Source organism: Crotalus tigris, unplaced genomic scaffold (genome assembly GCF_016545835.1).
Source record: "Crotalus tigris isolate CLP2741 ecotype Arizona unplaced genomic scaffold, ASM1654583v1 scf7180000019173.45859301935:6455823, whole genome shotgun sequence".
Taxonomy (NCBI): domain Eukaryota; kingdom Metazoa; phylum Chordata; class Lepidosauria; order Squamata; family Viperidae; genus Crotalus; species Crotalus tigris.
Window position 1 is genome coordinate 2,024,645 of NW_024097414.1, and position 20,916 is coordinate 2,045,560.

The 20,916-nt window shown below is 42.1% G+C and overlaps 1 protein-coding gene across 1 annotated transcript in view; it reads left to right on the top strand.

Moving 5' to 3' along the window:
* Positions 1-20,916, top strand: part of XYLT1 (xylosyltransferase 1) — a 113,196-nt gene that overhangs the window by 51,887 nt on the left and 40,393 nt on the right. Inside the window, exon 3 of the mRNA XM_039360494.1 lies at positions 7,900-8,428. Within this exon, the coding sequence (XP_039216428.1) occupies positions 7,900-8,428 (529 nt within the window). The remainder of the gene's footprint in view (positions 1-7,899; positions 8,429-20,916) is intronic.

A 20,916-nucleotide genomic window follows, 5' to 3' on the forward strand; every position in this document is an offset into this window, starting at 1 on the left:
AAAAAAAAAGACTACAGGCTCTGTGGTAGAGTTAGAGAAAAAAAATATGGATATTTAGAGAAGGCATTTCAGAGCATCTTAAGAGATATTTAACACCGTCTGGGCTGAACCACCCTTTCCCACCCCACACCGCCTTGAGAAAATGTAATTTAAGAGGAGAAGAAAAATCGTCAGAAAACAGGTTGTGTTTCAGCAAAAGGCTTTTCAGAAGGGGTCACCCAGCTTTCTCATTTGGTGATGGTCCACGGGATTAGCGCTAGCCCCTGGCATGATCCAAAGAGAAGCCAGGGTGCCCTGGAAGTCCACTGGAGCTGATTCTCTGGAGAGGGAGGGAGGGGATGGGAGGTCCTTGGTGGTCTCTGGGTGGTTTTCTTGCAGATGTTTCATTACCAAACTAGGTAACATCATCAGTGCCAATGTGAAACATTTGGAAGAAAACCACCAAACTCACAAGCACCAAAGACGCCTAATTTCAACCCTTTATTGGAGGGATGATTTTCTGGAGATGGATGGATGGATGGATGGATGGATGGATGGATGGATGGATGGATGGATGGATATGTGTAGACTATGCAAAGAGGCCTCTTTAGATCAAAGTTTAGATCATGGATGGTTCAGGAATTCTGGGAGTTGGAAGTCCACAAGTTATAAAAGGGTCATCATTCTTACCCTTGCAATAGATAGAAAGATAGATAGATAGATAGATAGATAGATAGATAGATAGATAGATAGATAGATAAATAGATATAGAAGATAGAAGATAGAAAGATAGCTAAAATAGATTATGATTATAATCTATAGAAATAGATTATGATGATGATGATAGACAGATAGGTAGATATAATAGATAGATGGTAGATAAATAGAGAGATATAGATGATAGAAAATAGCAAGATAGCTAGAGATAGATTATGATTATAATCTATAGAAATAGATTATGATGATGATGAGAGAGAGAGAGAGAAATGTGGGTAGATTGGTAGATGATAAAAGATACATAGATAATATAAAGATGTTCTTTATATATTTTTCAGTCCTACAGGATCGATTTGTCTCTCTGTCTATCTGTCTATCTATTTATATCCATCTTCTATCATCTATCCAATTGCTATCTTCTGTTCATCTCTCCACTGGACTACTCATTTACAGGACAATTCTATTGAACAGAACAGGTCTAATTTGATATGTGGACAGAAATCAGCAAAGGAATCACTGAATTCATTCACCAAATTCAACCATGAGCTAGATCCAGCCTATAATGTTAAAAGAAAAAAAAAAACCCAATTGACCCAATGGCATGGTACGGTATTTTCAAGGATCAGTGTGTTAGGTTAATATCAACCAGGAAAAAAAAATCTAAAGCTAAAGGAACTCTTAGACTCGCATTAGCTGAAATATTTCAAATGGCAAAGTTGGAAAAAGTTCAGAGGCGGAACTTTGAAGAGGTAAACATGGAAGATAAGATTTATTAGGAGACACTAACAAACTGAACTAATTTAAAACTTGGAATGAAACGTACCAAATGGAACTCGATCGATCATGTTGAATTAGATATAACGAACTGCCTGGATTTAATGAACTAGATTTACCCAATTTATTGGAATTCACATTGGCTGGTACCGCAGGATGCTGAAACGTGTTGGGTAATCTTACAGAAGCTATTAGCAAACGGAATTAAAATCGAATTTGGAATGAAATTAATTAAAGAAAGCTATATGGATTTGTATTGAAACTGAGCTAATGAACACTGGTGATAAATAAGGTTGCAGTGAGTTTATTAGAACTGGGATAGTGAATAGACAGGCTGTACAATTAATCTGAAACCCTACACCTTTATACCTGCTTCTTTGGAATAAACTCAGATCCACATTTTATGAGGCTTGTTTTTTGAATAAATGGGTATAGTCTTTGGGGATATATTTATTAAAATTAAAGAAACAGATGGATGGGATATGAAAGTAGATCCATTAATTTGGGGTCAACAGTTGAAAATGAAAAGAAGGACTAGCGGGTAACATGATAGCAGAGTTAGATATTAAGGGGATGCCACAAAGAAGAGGAGGGGTCAACTTATTCTCCAAAGCACCAGAAGGCAGGACAAACTGATCAAAGAGAGAAGCAGCCTAGAATTAAGGAGAAACTTCTTGACAGTGATTAACCAGTGGAACAGCTTGCCTCCAGAAATCGTGGGTGCTCCATCACTGGAGGTTTTTAAGAAGAGACTGGACAGTCACTTGTTTGAGACGGTATAGGTTATTCTCCTACTTGAGCAGGGGGCTGGACTAGAAGACCTCCAAGGTCCCTTCCAGCTTCTACTCTACTCTACTCTACTCTACTCTACTCTACTCTACTCTACTCTACTCTACTCTACTCTACTCTAAAACAGAGATGGGGAAATGCAAAGACATTTCCAAGAAAAAAATCAGAAAATTGGCAACAGAAATTGCCAAGTCAATAAGCAGATCTGGATACATCAACGAATTTCTTCATTTACAAGGAGAGCTTCTTTTTCCTCCTCAAATTAGTGAGATGCTTTTTAATGAAATTTGAAAAACAGCGCAAATCTTTGCAGGTTACAAAGGTAGAAATACAGTTGCAAACCGAGCAATTAAGGTGCTGCGTTTGAAGTAAAAAGGAATTCCACCAAGTCTACAGGGATTTATAATTCCTCTGATTGCATGTTTCCAAGCAGGTGCAATTTTAGCATTTAATTTTTTTTATGTCCCTTTTGAAGAAAAGGCAAAGAGGGAGGAACTGAGGCAGCGTGTTTACTGCATTCCACTTGCCCGTGAATACTCGGAACGCACAACACATTTTAATTTGTAAAAAGGTGGTTTGGGAAGGAAAAAAAGAGAAGCTGTTTCAGAAAGGTGCTGCTTAGATATAGTACTGAATTAGTTCAGTTTATTACCTTCAAAAGATGCTGTTATTGAATTTACACCTGGAGAACTTGCATAAAAAGGGTGCAGGGACATTGAACATTATGTGAATAACTGCCAAATTTGAATATGTTCCAACAAGTTCTTGCTGGAAAAAAATTAAAAGGTTTTGCTTCTAGTTTCACTTAATAGATTTTTATTCTTACATTTAAATTGTAGATTAAGCTAAAAGTCAGCTTTTGTCAGGCTCCAAAGACCAAGACAGACATGGTGTGATTCTTCCAAGTTTTCTTTATTGCTCTTCACCCTTCGACAGAATCTTGCCAAAGTAAAGGTTAGTTTAGTTGGGAACTATTAGGGAATAGTTGGGAGCTATTAAGCTGTCTTCATCCTCTTTCTCTGAGAGTTCAGACTACAGGTAGTCCTCGCCTTGGTTTAGTGGCCATTTGAAGTTACAACAGCACTGAAAAAAGTGACTTATAACTGTTTTTCACACTGAATGGAATATAGAATAGAACAGAATAGAGCTGGAAGGGACCTTGGAGGTCTTCTAGTCCAGCCCCCTGCTCAAGCAGGAGGATCTATACCATCTCAGACAGGTGATTGTCTAACTTCTTCTTAAAAAATCTCCAGTGATGGAGCACTCATGATTTCTGGAGGCAAGCTGTTCCACTGGTTCTCTCTGCCAGGAAGTTTCTCCTTAATTCCAGGTTGCTTCTCTTTTTGTTCCGTTTCCAACCATTGTTTCTCGTTCTTCCATTTGGTGCTTTGGTGAACAACACGATCCCCTCGTCTTTGTGGCAGCCCCTCAAATACTGGAATATTGCTATCATGTCTCCCCTATTTCTTCTTTTCTTTAGACTAGCCAAACCCAAGTCCTGCAGCTGTTCTTCGTATGTTTTGGTCTCCAGACCTTGGATCATCTTAGTTGCTCTTCTCTGGGTTTTTTCCAAACTCTCAACCTCTTTTTTGTGCTTTGGCGATATGGTGACCCAAATTGGCTTAGAATTGTTGCAGCCTCCCCAATGGTCACGTGATCAAATTTCAGACGCTTGGCAACTGATTCATATTTACGACGGCTGCAGTGTCCCGAGGTCACGTCCCTTTGGCGACCTTTTGACAAAGCAAAGCCAATGGAGAAGACAGATTCACTTAACTACCGTGTTACTAATTTAACCAATGTCTCGCTTAGCAACATACATTTTGGGCTGAATTGCGATCATAAGTCGAGGACTGCCCGTAGGTGCCATCACATTCTCGTTTCGGGAACGAGGGTTTCAGAGTGTGCCTCCAGACTCTGAATGTTCGGGTATTTATGAAAATGCTGTTTGACTTTCCCTCTTCAAAAAGAAAGTAAATAACGGAGAGGCATAAATAAATGGTAAAGAATTAAGCGAGGGGAAGCATATGGACGAAGCCAATGTCATAAGCATCTGCTCTCTTCTCCCATCTGCTCTTTTTGGCTTGGCTCTCGTTTCCCTTCTGCCAAAATGGAGAGGTTTTCAAAGAAGTTCAGGATGATCAGAGTCCATTCGGCTATTCTGTTTTCCATGCTTGAATTCGAGAAGACAAACCTCAAGCTTTTCTCTGATGCAGAACGGCTGTTTGAGGACTTGGAAGCCATCAGCCTCCCGAGCTCCCAAAAAACAACAGCAACAACAACAAAAATCAGGGTTTGCTGCAAGCCATCCTGTTTTGTTTATCTCAAAATCTGTTGCAAATAAACATTTTAATGTGTCAGGCCCCAGCTTTCTGGAAATGCAAGGCAGTTGCCCCGTCATGCAGAGGATGAGAAAATGGAAAAGCAAAGGCAAAAACAAGAGAAAAAAGAAGAAAAAGCCTCAAAACAACTACGTACCTTTATTTGTTTTTTATTTATCAAATTTATTGGCTGCCCATCTTAACCACAGGGCAACTCTGGGCTTCTTACAAAATTACCTCTTCTCCCCTGGCTGGCAAGGATGATTAAACTAATTGCACAACCCACTTCTGCGGTTTGCTAAATGTTGCCCACAAACTGGGAACGATGGCTTGATTCCCTCTTAGCAGGTAGAACAAACCGTGGTTTTTGCAACCTGGCTTGTGTTGCAAACCCCTTTGAGAGGCATCCACTTTAATGCAGCCCTTGGAAAAGACTTTGGGATGTGGCTCAGTTGACTTCAAAGTGCTTTGTTTAATCCAATCTCCTGATCTGAATATTTGCACAGCCTTAAAACGGAATGGCAAAGAGGACGGTCACCTTTGCTTTCTTTAGGGTCCTTTGCAAGCCACAGTAGACCGTGTTTCAGCTTTGCTCAAGAGTGTCTGAAGCTGAAGACCACGGAGCAAAAGGAAGGAAAAAGAAAGTGGGGAAAGACATCCCTAATGCAGATCAAAAAAAGATACAAGACAGTCCTTGGATTTACAAGAATCAAGATCACATGAAGTATTAATACAACTTTATAATGCCTTGGTAAGGCCACACTTGAAATCCTGCATCCAGTTTTGGTCACCGCGATGTAAAAAAGATGTCGAGACTCTGGAAAGAGTGCAGAGAAGAGCAACAGAGATGATTAGAGGTCTGGAGGCTAAAACTAACATAAAGAATGGTTGCTGTAATTGGGGATGTCTAGTTTAATGAAGAGAAGGACGAGGGGGGACATGATAGCAGCCTTCCAATATCTCAGGGGCTGCCCCAAAGAAGAGGGAGCCAAGCTATTCCCCAAAGCGCCTGGAGGCAGGACAAGAAGCAACAGATGGAAACTTATCAAGGAGAGAAGCAACGTAGAACTAAGGAGAAACTTCCTGACAGTTAGAACAATTAACCAGGGGAACAACCTGCCTCCAGAAGCGGTGAATGCTCCAACACTGGAAGTTTTTAATAAGAGACTGGACAGCCATTTGTCCGAAATGGTATAGGGTTTCAGGGGATTGGATTTGATGACCTCCAAGGTCCCTTCCAACTTCTTCTTCTTCTTCTTCTTCTTCTTCTTCTTCTTCTTCTTCTTCTTCTTCTTCTTCTTCTTCTTATTCTTCTTCTTCTTCTTCTTCTTCGTCTTCTTCTTCTTCTTCTTCTTCTTCTTCTTCTTCTTCTTCTTCTTCTTCTTCTTCTTCTTCTTCTTCTTCTTCTCTTCTTCTTCTTCTTCTTCTTCTCCTTCTCCTTCTCCTTCTCATTATTATTATTTCAAAGTTAAGGCACTGGAAAAAAACTGACTTACGACAGTTTCACACCTGCCTTGCAGCGTCCCCATAGTCACGTGATCCAAATTCAGATGATTAGCAACTGACTCATATTTATGACGGTTGCAGCATCCCGGGGTCATGTGATGATCCTTTGCAACCTTTTGGCAAGCAAAGTCAATGGAGAAGCCAGAGTCACTTAACCACCATATTACTAATTTAACCACTACAGTGATTCACATAGCAACTGTGGTAAGAAAGGTGGTTAAAAAGGAGCAAAGCTCACTTAGCCACTGTCTCCCTTAGCAACAGAAATTTTGGACTCCGTTGTAGTTGTAAGTCAAGGACCGCCTGTGATTTGCTGGAGAAACCCTCCTAAAGGAAGCGGTTCCTACAAATGACTCATTGTAGATTAAGAGCATAAATGGATCATATTTATGAACCTTTGGGGACTTGCTTCTCCAGAACTGTTATGCTTGGCTTTCAAATCTTTTTGTAGACTTTCCAGGATTTTGCTCATATATTTTGCAGCTGAAATATTGTTTCTGTGACTAACCGGCAAGCAAGCCTGAAGAATAGGAAGATGAATGATTCAGGCGACTCAAGGCAAGGGGGCAGGAGGTTTGGGCTTAGCACCACAAATGAAGCTCAAGTGATGTTCATTCAGTGGTGGGATTCAAATAGGTGAGCAACTGGTTCTCTGTGTGGATTTCAACACAGCCACCCTAAATCTCAGCTGATTTGGGTAGACATGTATGGACCTTTTCATGCCTGTAGGTCAGGGCTATTCAAACTTGGCCCTTTTATGACTTGTAGACTTCAACTCCCAGAATTCCCCAGCCAGCATGCCTGACCGAGGAATTCTGGGAGTTGAAGTCCACAAGTCAAGTTTGAAGACCCCTGCTGTAGATGCTGGATTGCAAAGTTTTACTCTGTGAAGCCCAAAGCGAATTGTTGATGGACAGTAAACCTCTGGATCGCTTTTGATCACAGTTCTACCTCATGTTTGTTTTTGAAGCAAGTTGGTCCATGGGTTACGTTTCTGGCGGGGAATGGTCTTTCAGGAAGGGTTCCGGTGAAGGATGGAGATGTATCACAGGTCAGCTAGCAATCTTGGTTAAAAGTAAGGACTGTAACCTCAATCCTGGGAGCCTTAGAATACCCCTGATCACCGGTTCACCCCGACTGCAGACAGGTTTTGTCTCCTGCAAATGTCAGGTGAAACTGACTCGCACAAATCAAGCAGATGCATTGGAGGAGCGAGCAACAATAACTTGTGTTGAGTTTGGATTTTATTAAAGTTCACCCAGTCTTCCATTTTTTTGGTTCTTCTTTCTGTTTTGTTTGAGGGTTTCATAAGGTTTTTTGTTTGTTTGTTTTTTAATGGAGTGGTTCTAGTTAGCTGTATCGGCAGCATCTGCTTTTGAAGATGCCATGATAATTTAGAGAAAGCAAATGCTAGCAGGGCGATAAGCAGATGCTACTCAGTGAATGCAAACTTTAAACGAGTGTTAGTGCTAGAGAATGTCCTTATTCTGCTTTCTCTGTGATCTGGGAGATAAGCCAATTTGGAACTAATGTAGCGCAGTTCTGTTAAGCAGTGAGGCTCAAAATTGGGGATCACCAGATTATAGATCACATATATTCCTCTTTTTTCCTCCTTCTCGCCTCCTTTTCCTCCATTCTCCAAACCCCTCTCCCTTCTAGCACTGATGAATCCAAAGTGCCCTTCTCCAGATTAGGCTTGGAAGCACCTGGAAAACTCAATAAAAATAAACCGGTGTATTCTTGTGTGCCTATGCAGTTTGAAATACACTGTTGTAGCAACAGGTCCTAATCTTTCTTTTCCCCCTGTTTATAGGATGGCTACTTTTCCCACCGGCCGAAGGAGAAGACACGCACAGACAGCAACAACGAGAACTCTGTCCCCAAGGACTTTGAAAACATTGACAATAGCAATTTTGCTCCCCGGTCTCAGAAGCAGAAGCATCATCCAGAACTGGTGAAAAAGCCCATCAGTGCACAGAAGGAGCGCCTACGGAGAAAGCTAGAACAGGCGGAGAAAGCCAAGGAGAACTCTCTCCTCGGGAAAAACTCCAACGAGCGGCCACCCTTGGACAATTCTGCCCCCAAACCCAACAACAATGGCAACCCTTTGAAAGACACCCCAAAGTCCTCCAGACAGCCTCATGTGAAACGGAGTGGGAATGGCTCTCCTGAGCTTGGATACGATCAGCTGCCAAAATGTGACATCTCAGGCAAGGAGGCTCTCTCGGCCCTTTCCAGGGCCAAATCCAAGCAGTGTCGTCAAGAAATTGCCGAGACGTATTGTCAGCACAAGCAAGGGAAGCTGATGCCCGAGCAGGTGACTCGTTTCTGCCCACTGGAAGGTAAGTTGGAGAAGGGTCTCCCAACGGCGTGTCTGTTGTGAAGAGCCGTAGTGGCGCAGTGGTTAGAATGAGGTACTGCAGGCTGGCTCTGCCAACTGCCAGCAGTTCGATCATGACCGGCTCAAGGTTGACTCAGCCTTCTATTCTTCCGAGGTCGGTAAAATGAGGACCCAGATTGTTGGGGGGGGGGAGAACAGGCTGACTCTGTAACTCCTTAGAGAGGGCTGTAAAGCACTGTGAAGCGGTATATAAGTCTAAGTGCTAATGCTATTGCCACTGATTCAGCCTTCCATCCTTCCAAGGTGGGTAAAATGGGGACCCAGATAGTTGGGGGCAAGAGGCTGACTCTGTAAACCGACTTAGAGAGGGCTGTAAAGTAGTATATAAGTCTGAGTGCTATTGCTGACTTAGGTTTGTGCCTTGAACAACAATCATTGCCAATAGAGTTGCTGAGAGGAGTTGCTACATCCTGACATTGTAATGCTTGTTGAAGGAGGAAGAAAGGTGCAGCTCAAATCCAATTTTGGTCACCATGGTAGAAAAAAGATACCGAGGTCTTGAATGATCAGTGGCTTTCTAGTAAGGCAAAGCTACTGTATGTCAGAATCCGTCTTCCTATTTGCCAATGGTTTTCTGCAAACATAAAGTTCAATCTCACCAAACATTCATCCCCAAATTTCTCATCACTTACAAACGGGAGAAGGAGGAAGAACTGAAACCAGAGTTAGAGACCTTCATTTTTATTTTTATAGATATTTCTCAACTTATGACCACAATTGACCCCAAAATTTCTGTTGCTAAGCAAGACATTTCTTAAGTGAGTTTTGCCCCATTTTACAACCTTTCTTGACACAGTTGTTAAATGAATCACTGCAGTTCTTCAGTTAGTAACACGATTGTTAAGTGAATCTAGCTTCCCCCATTGACTTGGCTTGTCAGAAGGTTGCCCAAGGGGATCCAGGTCACGGCCACTGTCATAAATACGAGTCAGATGCCAAGCATCTGCATTTTGATCGCTTGACCCTGGGGATGTTACAGTGGTCGTAAGTGGGAAAAACGGTCACTTTTCTCAATGCCATTTGTAACTTTGAAAGGAACGGTTGCAAGTTGGGGATGCCGGTACTAGCCTATTTTTTTTTATAAAAACAAACCTATCTAATCAGCAAAACCCAAAGTCAAAATTTTATATAATAATAATAGTAAGTTGGAAAGGACCTTGGAGGTCATCGAGTCCAACCCCCTGCTCAGGCAGGAAACCCTACACCATTTCGGACAAATGGCTGTCCAGTCTCTTCTTAAAAACTTTCAGTGTTGGAGCATTCACTGCTTCTGGAGGCAGGTTGTTCCACTGGTTAATTCTTCTAACTGTCAGGAAGTTTCTCCTTAGTTCCAGGTTGCTTCTCTCCTTGGTTAGTTTCCAATCATTGCTTCTTGTCCTGCCTTCAGACGCCTTTGGAGAATAGCTTGACTCCCTCTTCTTTGGGGCAGCCCCTGAGATATTGGAAGGCTGCTATCCTGTCCCCCCTCATCCTTCTCTTCATTAAACTAGACATCCCCAATTCCAGCAACCATTCCTTATATGTTTTAGCCTCCAGTCCCCTAATCATCTTTGTTGCTCTTCTCATTTTATTTGATACCTTCGTGTGTACTTTTTTTTAATCACTTTCTACCTTGTTCACATTACTGGGGCAATTTCCATTTAGTCCCGTCTCTAGGGAATAATGGATAGTGCCGAGAAAAGCAACTGGGGTGTAATATTTAGTATTTATTCCTGGTCTCATGCTGGTAGCAAATTAGTTTGCCAGACTTCATCGTATGTCCTCAGCAGGCACATATGTAATTAAAAGGAATGTGCGTGGAGTTCATAGTAGCACAAAGCTTTCCCAGCTGTAAAAAGTCCATATGCTCCGTTGGGAACGCAGACCAGGGCAATGTAATTACGGCAAGGCTAAATACGTGTAGGGTTGTGTGTGTGTGTGTGTGTGTGTGTGTGTGTGTGTGTATTTTAAAAATGATTTTCTAATCTGAAGCAAAGTTAACTCTTCTCGTACTGAGTTTTGGGGGAAAAAATGAAGATATCAGATTCTGGGGTTTGAGTTCTTCTTTCTTCTCCCATTCATTAAGTGATGAGAAATGTTGGGATGAATGTTTGATGAGATTGAACTTTAGAGTTGCAAGAAACCATTGGCAAACAGGTAGACAGATTCTGGCGTAGCTTTGGAGTTGTGTGTAAATTTTGGTTCCTGTTATCATACTGGTCAAGAATCACCCTGATGACATTTCATAATTATTTTAAAAATTAAAAGCATACAGGAAGGGGGGGGCAATTTTGAATTTCAGAATTTGTCCAGTTGGCTGCCAAGGTAGAAGGGAGACACGGTTGAAAATTATCCTACCTATTCTATTCTATTCTATTCTATTCTATTCTATTCCAACTCTATTCCAACTCTATTCCTATTCTATTCTATTCTATTCTATTTGTAGTTCAGGATTGAAATAGAAATAGCAATAGCACTTAGACTTCTATACCACTTCAGTATTTTACAGCCCTCTCTAAGCAGTCTATAATTTTAGCATATATGAGGGGTCCTTGATGTTTAGACCCTTATGGTGTTACCTGATTGGGTAATGAAATGTCTGCAAGAAAACAACCAAGGCCGTAGAGCACCAAGGACCCCTCATTTCTCATACCTCTTTTTCCAAATCACAATCAAAATGATACCGAAGTCATATTTGCAAACACCTCGTGCTAAAACTGTGGCTATGGGCTTCAGACCAAGAGAGGCAATTTGGTGTCCTCTGGGTGTTATGGACTGTAGCTTTGATCCCCGTCAAGCACCATGACCGAAACCTTGTAATTGTTTGAGTGGTAGATCTAAAAGATCTAGAGGGCCAAAATTGTCCATCTTTACATAACGGACTGTGAGAATAACCTTGGGAGAAGGAGGAAGAGCTGCAGCTAAGAAAACAACCAGATGAGCTATTTCAGAAAGAATGAGGATGGGCAAGAGAATCTCAGAAGGAGCCCTCCCTAATTCCCTAGAAAGTAAAAGCGAGGAAGTGCTTGCAAAATCCTGTAACTGTAACCTTGCAATAAATGGAGTGTTGGTGTTGATAGCTTTGGTTTCCTGTGTGGACTTGCTCAAAGGACTGACACTTTAGAGGAGACAGATGGCTGCACAGACCTTAAAAAGCAGCCCTTGGTCCTGATGGTTCTACAGCAGTGGTTCTCAACCTTTTTAATGCCGCGACCCCCAACCGGTCGTAAGTCGAGGACTACTCAACCGGTCGTAAGTCGAGGACTACTCAACTGGTGCAGCACCGTTTGCAGAATGGGACTTTTGGCGGGCTCAGCAGGGCAGAGACAGCCTGGACAATTCCTATTGGCTTTTGAAAGCCAATAGAATTAGACTCTATTCAAGAGAGTCTATTCTATTGGCTTTCAAAAGCCAATAGAATAAAAGGGAGTAGCACAGTTAAGGAAAAGGGGAAAAAAATGGCAGACTGCATTGTTTGGTGACCCCCGTGAAATGGTCGTTCGACCCCAAATGGGGTCCCGACCCACAGGTTGAGAACCACTGTTCTACAGGCCTTGTAAATCAATGTGAGAACTTCCTTGAAAGACTTCCTTAAAAGGATTGCCATCTGGTTAAAGAAATCCCAAGTCTGTGCAAGTGTATTAATGGAATCTGAATACATTTGCATATGAATATCAGCAGCTTTTGACACGAGCGAGAAGATCACCATGTGGTCTTTCTGGCATTGCCTGCCTTATGGAGTAGCAAGCTGTAGCATCCTAATACACAGGTAGGAGCAAGCCTCCTTCAATCAGAGGTTGTCCCCATCTGTTGGGACTACATCCTGAGAATTTCCAAGCCAGATGGGCTCGTGAAATTCCACAGTTCTGAACCATTGTAAGAAATTGAAATTACAGCTAAAGCTTCTCATCAGGACTTGAAGCTCTGTTATTATTGATGGGTAGGTCCATCAAGATGGGTCCGGGTTGAAGAGTAGAACAAGAGAGCTTTGAGAGTTAAATCTTCTCATCACGGCTTGAAGCTCCGTTATTCTTGATGGGTAGATCCATCAAGACAGGTTCCGGTTGAAGACTGGAACAAGAGAGCTTTGGCTAGATCTGTTTTCTTCACACAGGGTGGAAAGTCTTCCTTAAGGAAGCCATTTCAAAGAGGAAAGCTTCATTCAAAATTTTGCAAGCCCTAGTTTCTTATTTTAAGTCCTTTAAGTCCAAGTTCAGCCTTCCACCCTACCTGCTGTCAATTTTCAGTAAATAAAAGAACAGTTGCATGTGGATGTGGGTCAATTAACCTATAAAAACAAGAGATTATTATTATTTTTTTTAAAAAAATAGTAATATTGTTCACAGGTCCACTGTCTCGGTGTTTTCAGCTTAGAAAGTCATAGTAGGAGATAATGATAAGAAGACTCCCTCTGACCCCATCTGCAGCTTTGCCTGCGGCTTAGCCAGGGTTTAAGGTTCATCCCTGGCTTAAAGAGACAAATAATGACTTCACGCTAAATACAGGTAGTCCTTCACTTATGAACAGCCACTTAGCGATCATTCGAAGATGCAACTTCCATGTGAAAACAGAGTTTCAACCCGGTTCCGTTAGTTGTCCCCGTTATGGGTTCACATGACCAGGGTTTGGCCACTTGGCAACATGGCTGCATTTCCATGGTCACATGACTACAATTTGGACCAAACCCTGGAAGTTACATCCAGTTTCCGGCAAAACTGCACTGTAAGGTTCGCTTAACACGTGACTATAATAGGCCAGCTTCCTTATAGTTGTCTGTTGAGAACTACCTATAGTTCCTTGAGTCGCTTTAAAGAAAAGCATCTCCCTCCAGATTGTCAGAAAAAGTGGGCAGCTTTGGTGGAAGCTAGGGCCAATCCATACTGCCACCTGTGGAATATTGCATTCAGTTTTGGTCACTTTGATATCAAAAAAAGAGGTTGAGACTCTGGAAAGAGAGCAGAGAAGAGCAGCAAAGATGATGAGTGGGCTGGAGACAAAATATACGAAGAACGGTTGCAGGAATTGGATATGTCTAGTCTAATGAAAAGAAGGACCAGGAGAGACATGATAGCAGTGTTCCAATATCTCAGGGGCTGCCCCAAAGAAGAGGGAGTCAAGCTATTCTCCAAAGGGCCTGAAGGCAGGACAAGAAGCAACGGATGGAAACTAATCAAGGAGAGAAGCAACTTAGAAATAAAGAGAAATTTCCTAACAGTTAGAACAATTAATCAGTGGACCAACCTGCCTCCAGAAGTTGTGGGTGCTCCATCAATGGAGGTTTTTAAGAAGAGACTGGACAGCCATTTGTCTGGAATGGTATAGGGTCTCCTGCTTGAGCAGGGGCTGGACTAGAAGACCTCCAAGGTCCCTTCCAACTCTGTTGTTCTGTTATTCTGTTATTCTATTCTATTATTCTATTAAGCCTTTTGGTTGCGACCATCATCCCAGCAACAGGCCATCACTATCCAGCCAGACTAAACCAATTTATTCTTCTCCATTGGACAGCTGTTAGAACTACAGTGCTGTGTTTTGTGCAAGAAAAAAAATCAATGTATTTCCATCCAGTTCTTAGACTCAGCATGGAATATTGTTGCCTTCCTAAGTTTTGTTCTTACTCCAGTCTCTTGTTGCGCTCTTGGTTCTTTTCGCTGTGTTATTTATCAACACGGACAAAGGCAAGGGGTCCATTTATGTGTGTGCCTTTTGTAATCAAGGTTTTCGAGTCTCCGAATTTTGTACAACGCAGAAATAAGTGCAATTCCTTGGAGGGCTCATTTTGCGAGAGGTGAAGTGTAGTGTAAACAGACAATTGTGTAGTTGAATCCCATTGTAATCTCCTGAAAATATTGTCCATGTAGCACAATCAGTGCTTTTTTTTTTTGTCATAGAACAGACCAGAACAGTGTTCTGGCACCTTTTCCAAGTTTTAAAAGTAACTTTTGAAAATTTGATGTTTGGTTCATGTGGACTTGAATCGCCCTGTTGAGTGTAGCAAGTCAGCGGCAAAATCATTATAACGGTCCATGCGGGCTGCTTGTGGGGGGGGGAGAGACAGCATGCAAGTCTAACATGGCGGCGGGGGGGAGAATCATGTGTTATTGTAACTCAGGACACATACTCACACCCTCTGAGTAATCTTCTCAAGCCTACCAAAAAGTAGCCAGCATTAATTGCTTACGCTTGAATGTATTTGTTGCTGGAAATGCCACACTGTAAATTATATTTCATTTCTCCTTTTGACAGGTAATATACCCAAAGTAAATGGATCCTGTTTCTACTCTTCCTATCCCCCACCCACCCACCCATTCTGATGTTAGATGCATTGCTAGTCTTTTGAGAGAGGAGGGCAACTTGCATAAGCTCACGATGATTGTATTTCTGGGTTTCCATTTCAAAATCTAATCAACATTCAAATAGCTGATGCATTATTAAGAACAAAACAAAAGGAAGAACCTTAACTGTAATGTGCAAAAACAATTCCAGGCCAAAAAAAGGGGGGGCAGTGGAATAATACAGCCTGGCTGGCTGAGGAATTCTGGCAGTTGGTCCACAAGTCTTAAAAGTTGCCAAATTTGGAGAGCCCTGTTTTTATTTGCTTCAACTTCTGTGAAATTGAAAGGAGAAATGCATAAGGATAGAACAGGAGTGTGGTGGTTCGTGAGGTTACGACACTGGGTTGATGATCCACAGGCTCGCATTTGAGACCCAGGGACGGGGTGAGCTCCCGTCCCATGCTGCAGCTCCTGCCGACTCAACAGTTTGAAAGAGGGCAACCGCAAGTAGATAAATAGGTACCCCTTCAGTGGGGAACTTAATGAGGACATCAAAGGAGCTTCCAGCTGAATGCCTGTCAGGTAACGGTAGTGGCATTGTTTAATCTTTTCAACCCGGAAGTGCTTTGGCGCTCTCAACACAACTGTAGCAGTACTTTGTTGTTGTTAGTTGCGAAGTCGTGTCTGACCCATCGCAACCCCATGAACAACGTTCCTCCAGGCCTTCCTGTCCTCTACCATCTTCTGGAGTCCATTGAAGCTCACGCGTCCTGCTTCAGTGACTCCATCCAGCCACCTCCTTCTCCGTCATCCCATTCTCCTATTGCCCTATTTCCCAGCATCAGGCTCTTCTCCAGGGACTCCTTCCTTCTCATTAGGTGGCCAAAGTACTTGAGTTTCAGCTTCAGGATCTGGCCTTCTAAAGAGCAGTCAGGGTTGATCTCCTCTAGGACTGACCGGTTGGATCGCCTTGCAGTCCAGGGGACTCGCAGGAGTCTTCTCCAGCACCAGAGTTCAAAGGCCTCCATTCTTTGGCGCTCAGCCTTTCTTATGGTCCAACTTTCACAGCCATACGTTGCAACTGAGAAAACCATGGCCTTGACTATATGTACTTTTGTTGGCAGGGTGATGTCTCTGCTTTTTAGTATGCTGTCTAGATTTGCCTCCCCGGGAGCAAGCGTCTTCTAATTTCTTGGCTGCAGTAGCAGTACTAGTATCATGAAATATCTTCCATGGGGCTCTTTCTTAGTGGGAAAGGGGAGGTAGCCAGAGGGACATCAGCCTGGGGGATTGGGCGGCATATAAATATTTGAAAATAAATAAATAAATAAATAAATAAAATAAACCCCTTCAGTAGCTTCTCTTCCCCAACAGAATAAACTCCAAACAAAGAACAACTTGAGAAGAGGGTTGGAAATCAGGGGAAAATCTTTGAAATCTTCGACAAATTTCAAAGGAGGCCATACTAATTTGGAACACTATTAATGGTACAGCAGCCAGCCCATCCCACCCCACCCCTAAAGAGAACAAGCTGGCATGACCTGGAAGGGGTTCTTCATCGTATAACCAGCTTTCCCTCTTTCAGCTTCTCTTTTTGGGTTGGCATGGATGAGTTTTATTAAACGTTTTGAAAAAAAATGATTTTAAAAACTGCTTCAAAATTGATGCAAAGTAAGACAGGGGAAAAGAGGAAGAAAAGAAAAGATTAAACTGCAAAAAGACAAGATAAAAAGAGACAGATAAAGAAGTTTCCAATTTCCTTGCCGACAAACACAAGCATGATTGCAAAATTATCTCTTACTCTATGCTTGCAAAAAAGTTCTCTTTTCTCCCGTTATCTAGTGTTTTATCCCTATCAAAACCACAGATCTAAAGTTCTTTTTTTTTCCAGTTTCATGAGAAAGTCGGTTTTTACTCTGTCATAAATGTAGATGCTGTCTTTTCTCTAATCAAAGAAATCAGTTTAGACATCTCTGCCAAGTTTCATCACCTTTGTAGCCATTTCTCCATTGTGGTTAGGGCCACACTTTTCCATTTTTGAACATAATAATAATAATAGAGTAGAGTAGAGTAGAGTAGAGTAGAGTAGAGTAGAGTAGAGTAGAGTAGAGTAGAGTAGAGGAATGGAATGAGAATAGAATAGAATAGAATAGAATAGAATAGAATAGAATAGAATAGAATAGAATAGAGCTGGAAGGGACTTTGGAGGTCTTCTAGTCCAGCCCCCTGCTCAAGCAGGAGAACCTCCTCCATCTTCTCACCATCTTTCTAACAGGGCTTTTGATCCCAATTGTCACCATTTCCACCGAGGCCTGAAAAACCCACTCTTAGAGCCTGTAAAAGCTGCAGGCAGATGATCCTGTTAATAGGGAACTTGATGGAGCAGTAATCTAACTTGACCTACAACATCTTTGATTTTCAAGAGCCGTGTTTACACCACTGCCTGCCAGCCCTCCTAAATACTATTTCATTAATGTCTCGTTGCCTTAAAGGAACTTTCCCTAACACAGGGAGTCCTCGGCTTACAACCGAGAGCCCAAAATTTCTGTTGTTAAGCGAGACAGTTGTTAAGTGAATATTGCCCCATTTCACAACTTCTTTTGCCACAGCGAATGGCTGAAGTTGTTAGTAACAAGGTTGTTAAGCGAATCGGGCTTTTCCATTGACTTTGCTCATCAGAAAATTGCAAAAAAAAAAAAAAAATGACACCAGGGCGCTGCAACTGTCACTGCAACCGTCACAAGTACAAGTCAGTTTCCAAACATCGGAATTTTGATCACGTGACCCTGGGGAGGCTGCAACGGTCACAAGTGTGAATGGTCACTAAATGAACTATTGTAAGTGAAGGACCACCAGTATAGGGATCTTCCAAATTACATGGATCTGATTTTGACAAAACTTTGGACAAAAGTCCTGCAGGATTTCTGAGAACTGAAGTCCATCAGGTTAGAGAGAAGGATACAACGAAGGGAAAAACCTGATTATTGATTGCCCAGGCTATTACTTCTCTTGAAACAAAGCCAAAACAAGAGATGGAATCGCTATTGATTATTCTCTGACTCTTTAAGTTGTAGCATTTGCCTTAATAAATCCCTTTTTCTTCCCCCCCCCCATTGTCGACCACGGTTTGTTACACTGCATCAATATTGTTGCTTTCTCTCTGTTAATTTATTTGGGTCTGGGTGTTTTATAAGCTATGATTAGCACTTTGCGGTTACTCTCCATTGGAAGGAGAAAAACCCAAAATAGAGTTAGAGGAGATGAAAAGAAGAAGGAGGAAACAAGAGTAGAAATAGGCCATCTAAGCTTCTATTCTTCAGAGGTTGTCACGATGTCATCTTTCTGTACAGGAGGAACAAAGCATGATTGTGATGTTGGAGAAGGATCATCCAACTGGGACTCTGACCCAGATTGTAGCTCACTAGTAGAACTTTCAGCTTTCTGTGTAGAAGTCCACGAGTCATAAAAGAGCCAAGGTTGACTACCCCTGGTTTAGATGGTCATATCTTGTGGGACATCTCTGCTCCAGAAAATGGAAAACTGCTCTTCCTCAGAGGAGAAATATTGGGGTAGAATAAATGGTATGGAAAGTCACCACTAGACTTAACCCAGTAAGCCAGGGATGAACAAAAGTTCTCAACTTGCTTGTTGTTCATTCATTCAACAAACAAACACAACTTGATTAGAACACAAGTTCTAATCAAGGAGAGAAGCCACCTAGAACTAAGGAGGCAGTTAGAACAATTAATCAGTGGAACGATTTGCCTCCAGAAATTGTGGGTGCTCCAACACTGGAAGTTTTTAAGAAGAGGTTGGACAACCATTTGTCTGAACGGGTTGCGCAGGAGGTTGGACTAGAAGACCTCCAAGGTCCCTTCCAACTCTGTTATTTGGTTCTTCAGTCACCATTTTCTGCTGTTCCCAGAGGTCACTTGGTTTGTCCTTCTAAATTTTGGGGGCACTACTGCTGCAAATGAGTTTCCATGAAGGAGAATGCTAGTAGCTGGGAGTTGACATGAGGGATCCTTGGTGCTCTCTGAGCTTGCTTGTTTTCTTGCAGACGTTTCATGAGCCTAACAAGGTAACATCATCAGTGCTAGAAGGGAGTTGGGGTTGTGGAGAGGCGTAGCTTACTTAACAACCGTCTTCTTCTGCAACAGAAATTCTGGTCCCAGTTGCAGTCATAAGTCAAAGATTATCTCTAGATCAAATACCTGCATGCAGCGGTATCTTTTGTTCTCCTTCAGATGCATTGGTTGCACCGAACTAATTAACTGTTAAGTGGGAGCGACAGGTGTCCTTTTAACGGGGAATCGGTTCTTTTTCTGCCTTAAGGAACATCCTACGACTTCTATCAGTTGATGCCTAAGAGCCAGTGGGGAGAACCACAGCAAGCTCGAGTGCTCTAGCAAAGCACAGAAATAATTGTGATTTTTCTCTCCCACCCCCCCTTTTTTTTTGTCTCTGAGGGATGATGGCATTTTGGTAATTAGAAATGTCACAATGTGAATTTGCTATTAAGATTATTGGTCTGGCAAAATGGTTTTCGTCGTCAATGAGATGCAGGCTTTCCTTTCTTTTTTTTTTTGTTTTTGTTTCTGGCTGGTACCAATCTCCTAGTTATTAGGCATTGATTTGTAAAACACGAAAACAGTTCCAGTAATTGCGAGTGACTCTAGAATTTCAAATAGGAAACCCTGCAGGACGGGAAATTGCTAGCTTGTCGCAAGGGGGTCCAGGTGATGACAGATACAGCTTGCGTTCATCCAGATGTGGTTAGGCAACATTTCACATCTTACTGTAACTGATACACAGGGCTGGCAGTTTGAGCAAATTGCATATTTAATGTAAGAAGTCCCTATTAGAGCAGGGGTCTTCAGACTTGGCCCTTTTATGACTCGTGGACCTTTTTTTTTTTTTTTTGCACACGTCGGCGGAGGCCTAAAGCAAAAAGGTTTTGTAAAACCCAGCTGAAGGCCTAGGACTGGGGCGACGGCGCGCGTGCCCACAGAGAGGGCTCTGAGTGTCGCCTCTGACACCCGTGCCATAGGTTCGCCACCACTGGCATAAGATGATGCTTGTTGATCCAAAAGTGGACCCTCCCCCTGTGGGGAGAAGGAGGAGGAGGAGATGATTTCTCCTTACTTCTAGATTGGATCTGTCCTTAACAAGCTTCCACCCATTACTTCTTATCCTGCTCTCTGATGCTTTGGAGAATAAGTTAGTCCTCTCTTCTTTATGATAGGCATCTTCAGAAAGTAGTCAGAAGTGCTGAGGGAAAACAAGCTTTTTATTTCCCAGACAGATAAATGGAATTAAAACGAAATGTTGAGAATCTGATTATCCTCCAAGCATATAGATAATAGTTTTCTCCTTTGGCTACAATTAAAGCAGAACATTTGGAAATACTTAGAGGTTTCCTAGGCCCTTGGCCAAGATCGGAATCTTGAGCGTCCTGGAAATGGAAGCTTTGCCGTTGCTTTTAAAACTGGGAGAAGGTGTGTGCGTCTAACACAACTCGGGGAGGACACTCGAATTCAATAAGGGAATGGAAAAATAATTAGGCACATAAGTGGAGTGGGAAGAGGAAGAATATATAGCAAATGCATCCAGTAGTAAATTGTAGGAAAAGCATTATCTCCGAATCCAGCAAAGAAAAAGCATTGGTTTGCTTCAGATGACGCTGCCTAGGAAGATTGACAGCTATGGTTGAATGGGAGTGGGTGGGTGGATCTCTGGTAAGCTGTTTTCTCCGTAATTCTTTGTACTGTTCAAATCAATTATGTTAATAGAAGAAATGAGGGTCATTAAAGATAACAACAACTGTCCATCCCCAAAAAGTAAAAACAAAAACAAAAACAAAAAAAAACCCAGCCTGGATCCACAGCTTTGTTCGATGAAACTCTAATGATTTGTGATGTTTCCCTCTTTGTTTTTAATTTCACTTATTGGCACGATCAAAATAAATGGTCCACGGAGCTGCAGAGAGACGGCATTCTTCTCTGTCCGCCAAGCCGTTTATTACGATAACTGATGCCCAAGGTGTAGCGGTGGAGTTTGCAAATAAAGCAGAAATAGAGGCTGAGATACTTGTAAAATCTGGCTCAGCTCTGTGGTAAATTTATTTTTGTTTATGTTTCATGTTTCAAGACTTCCTGTCTCTCCCAAGGATAAGAAT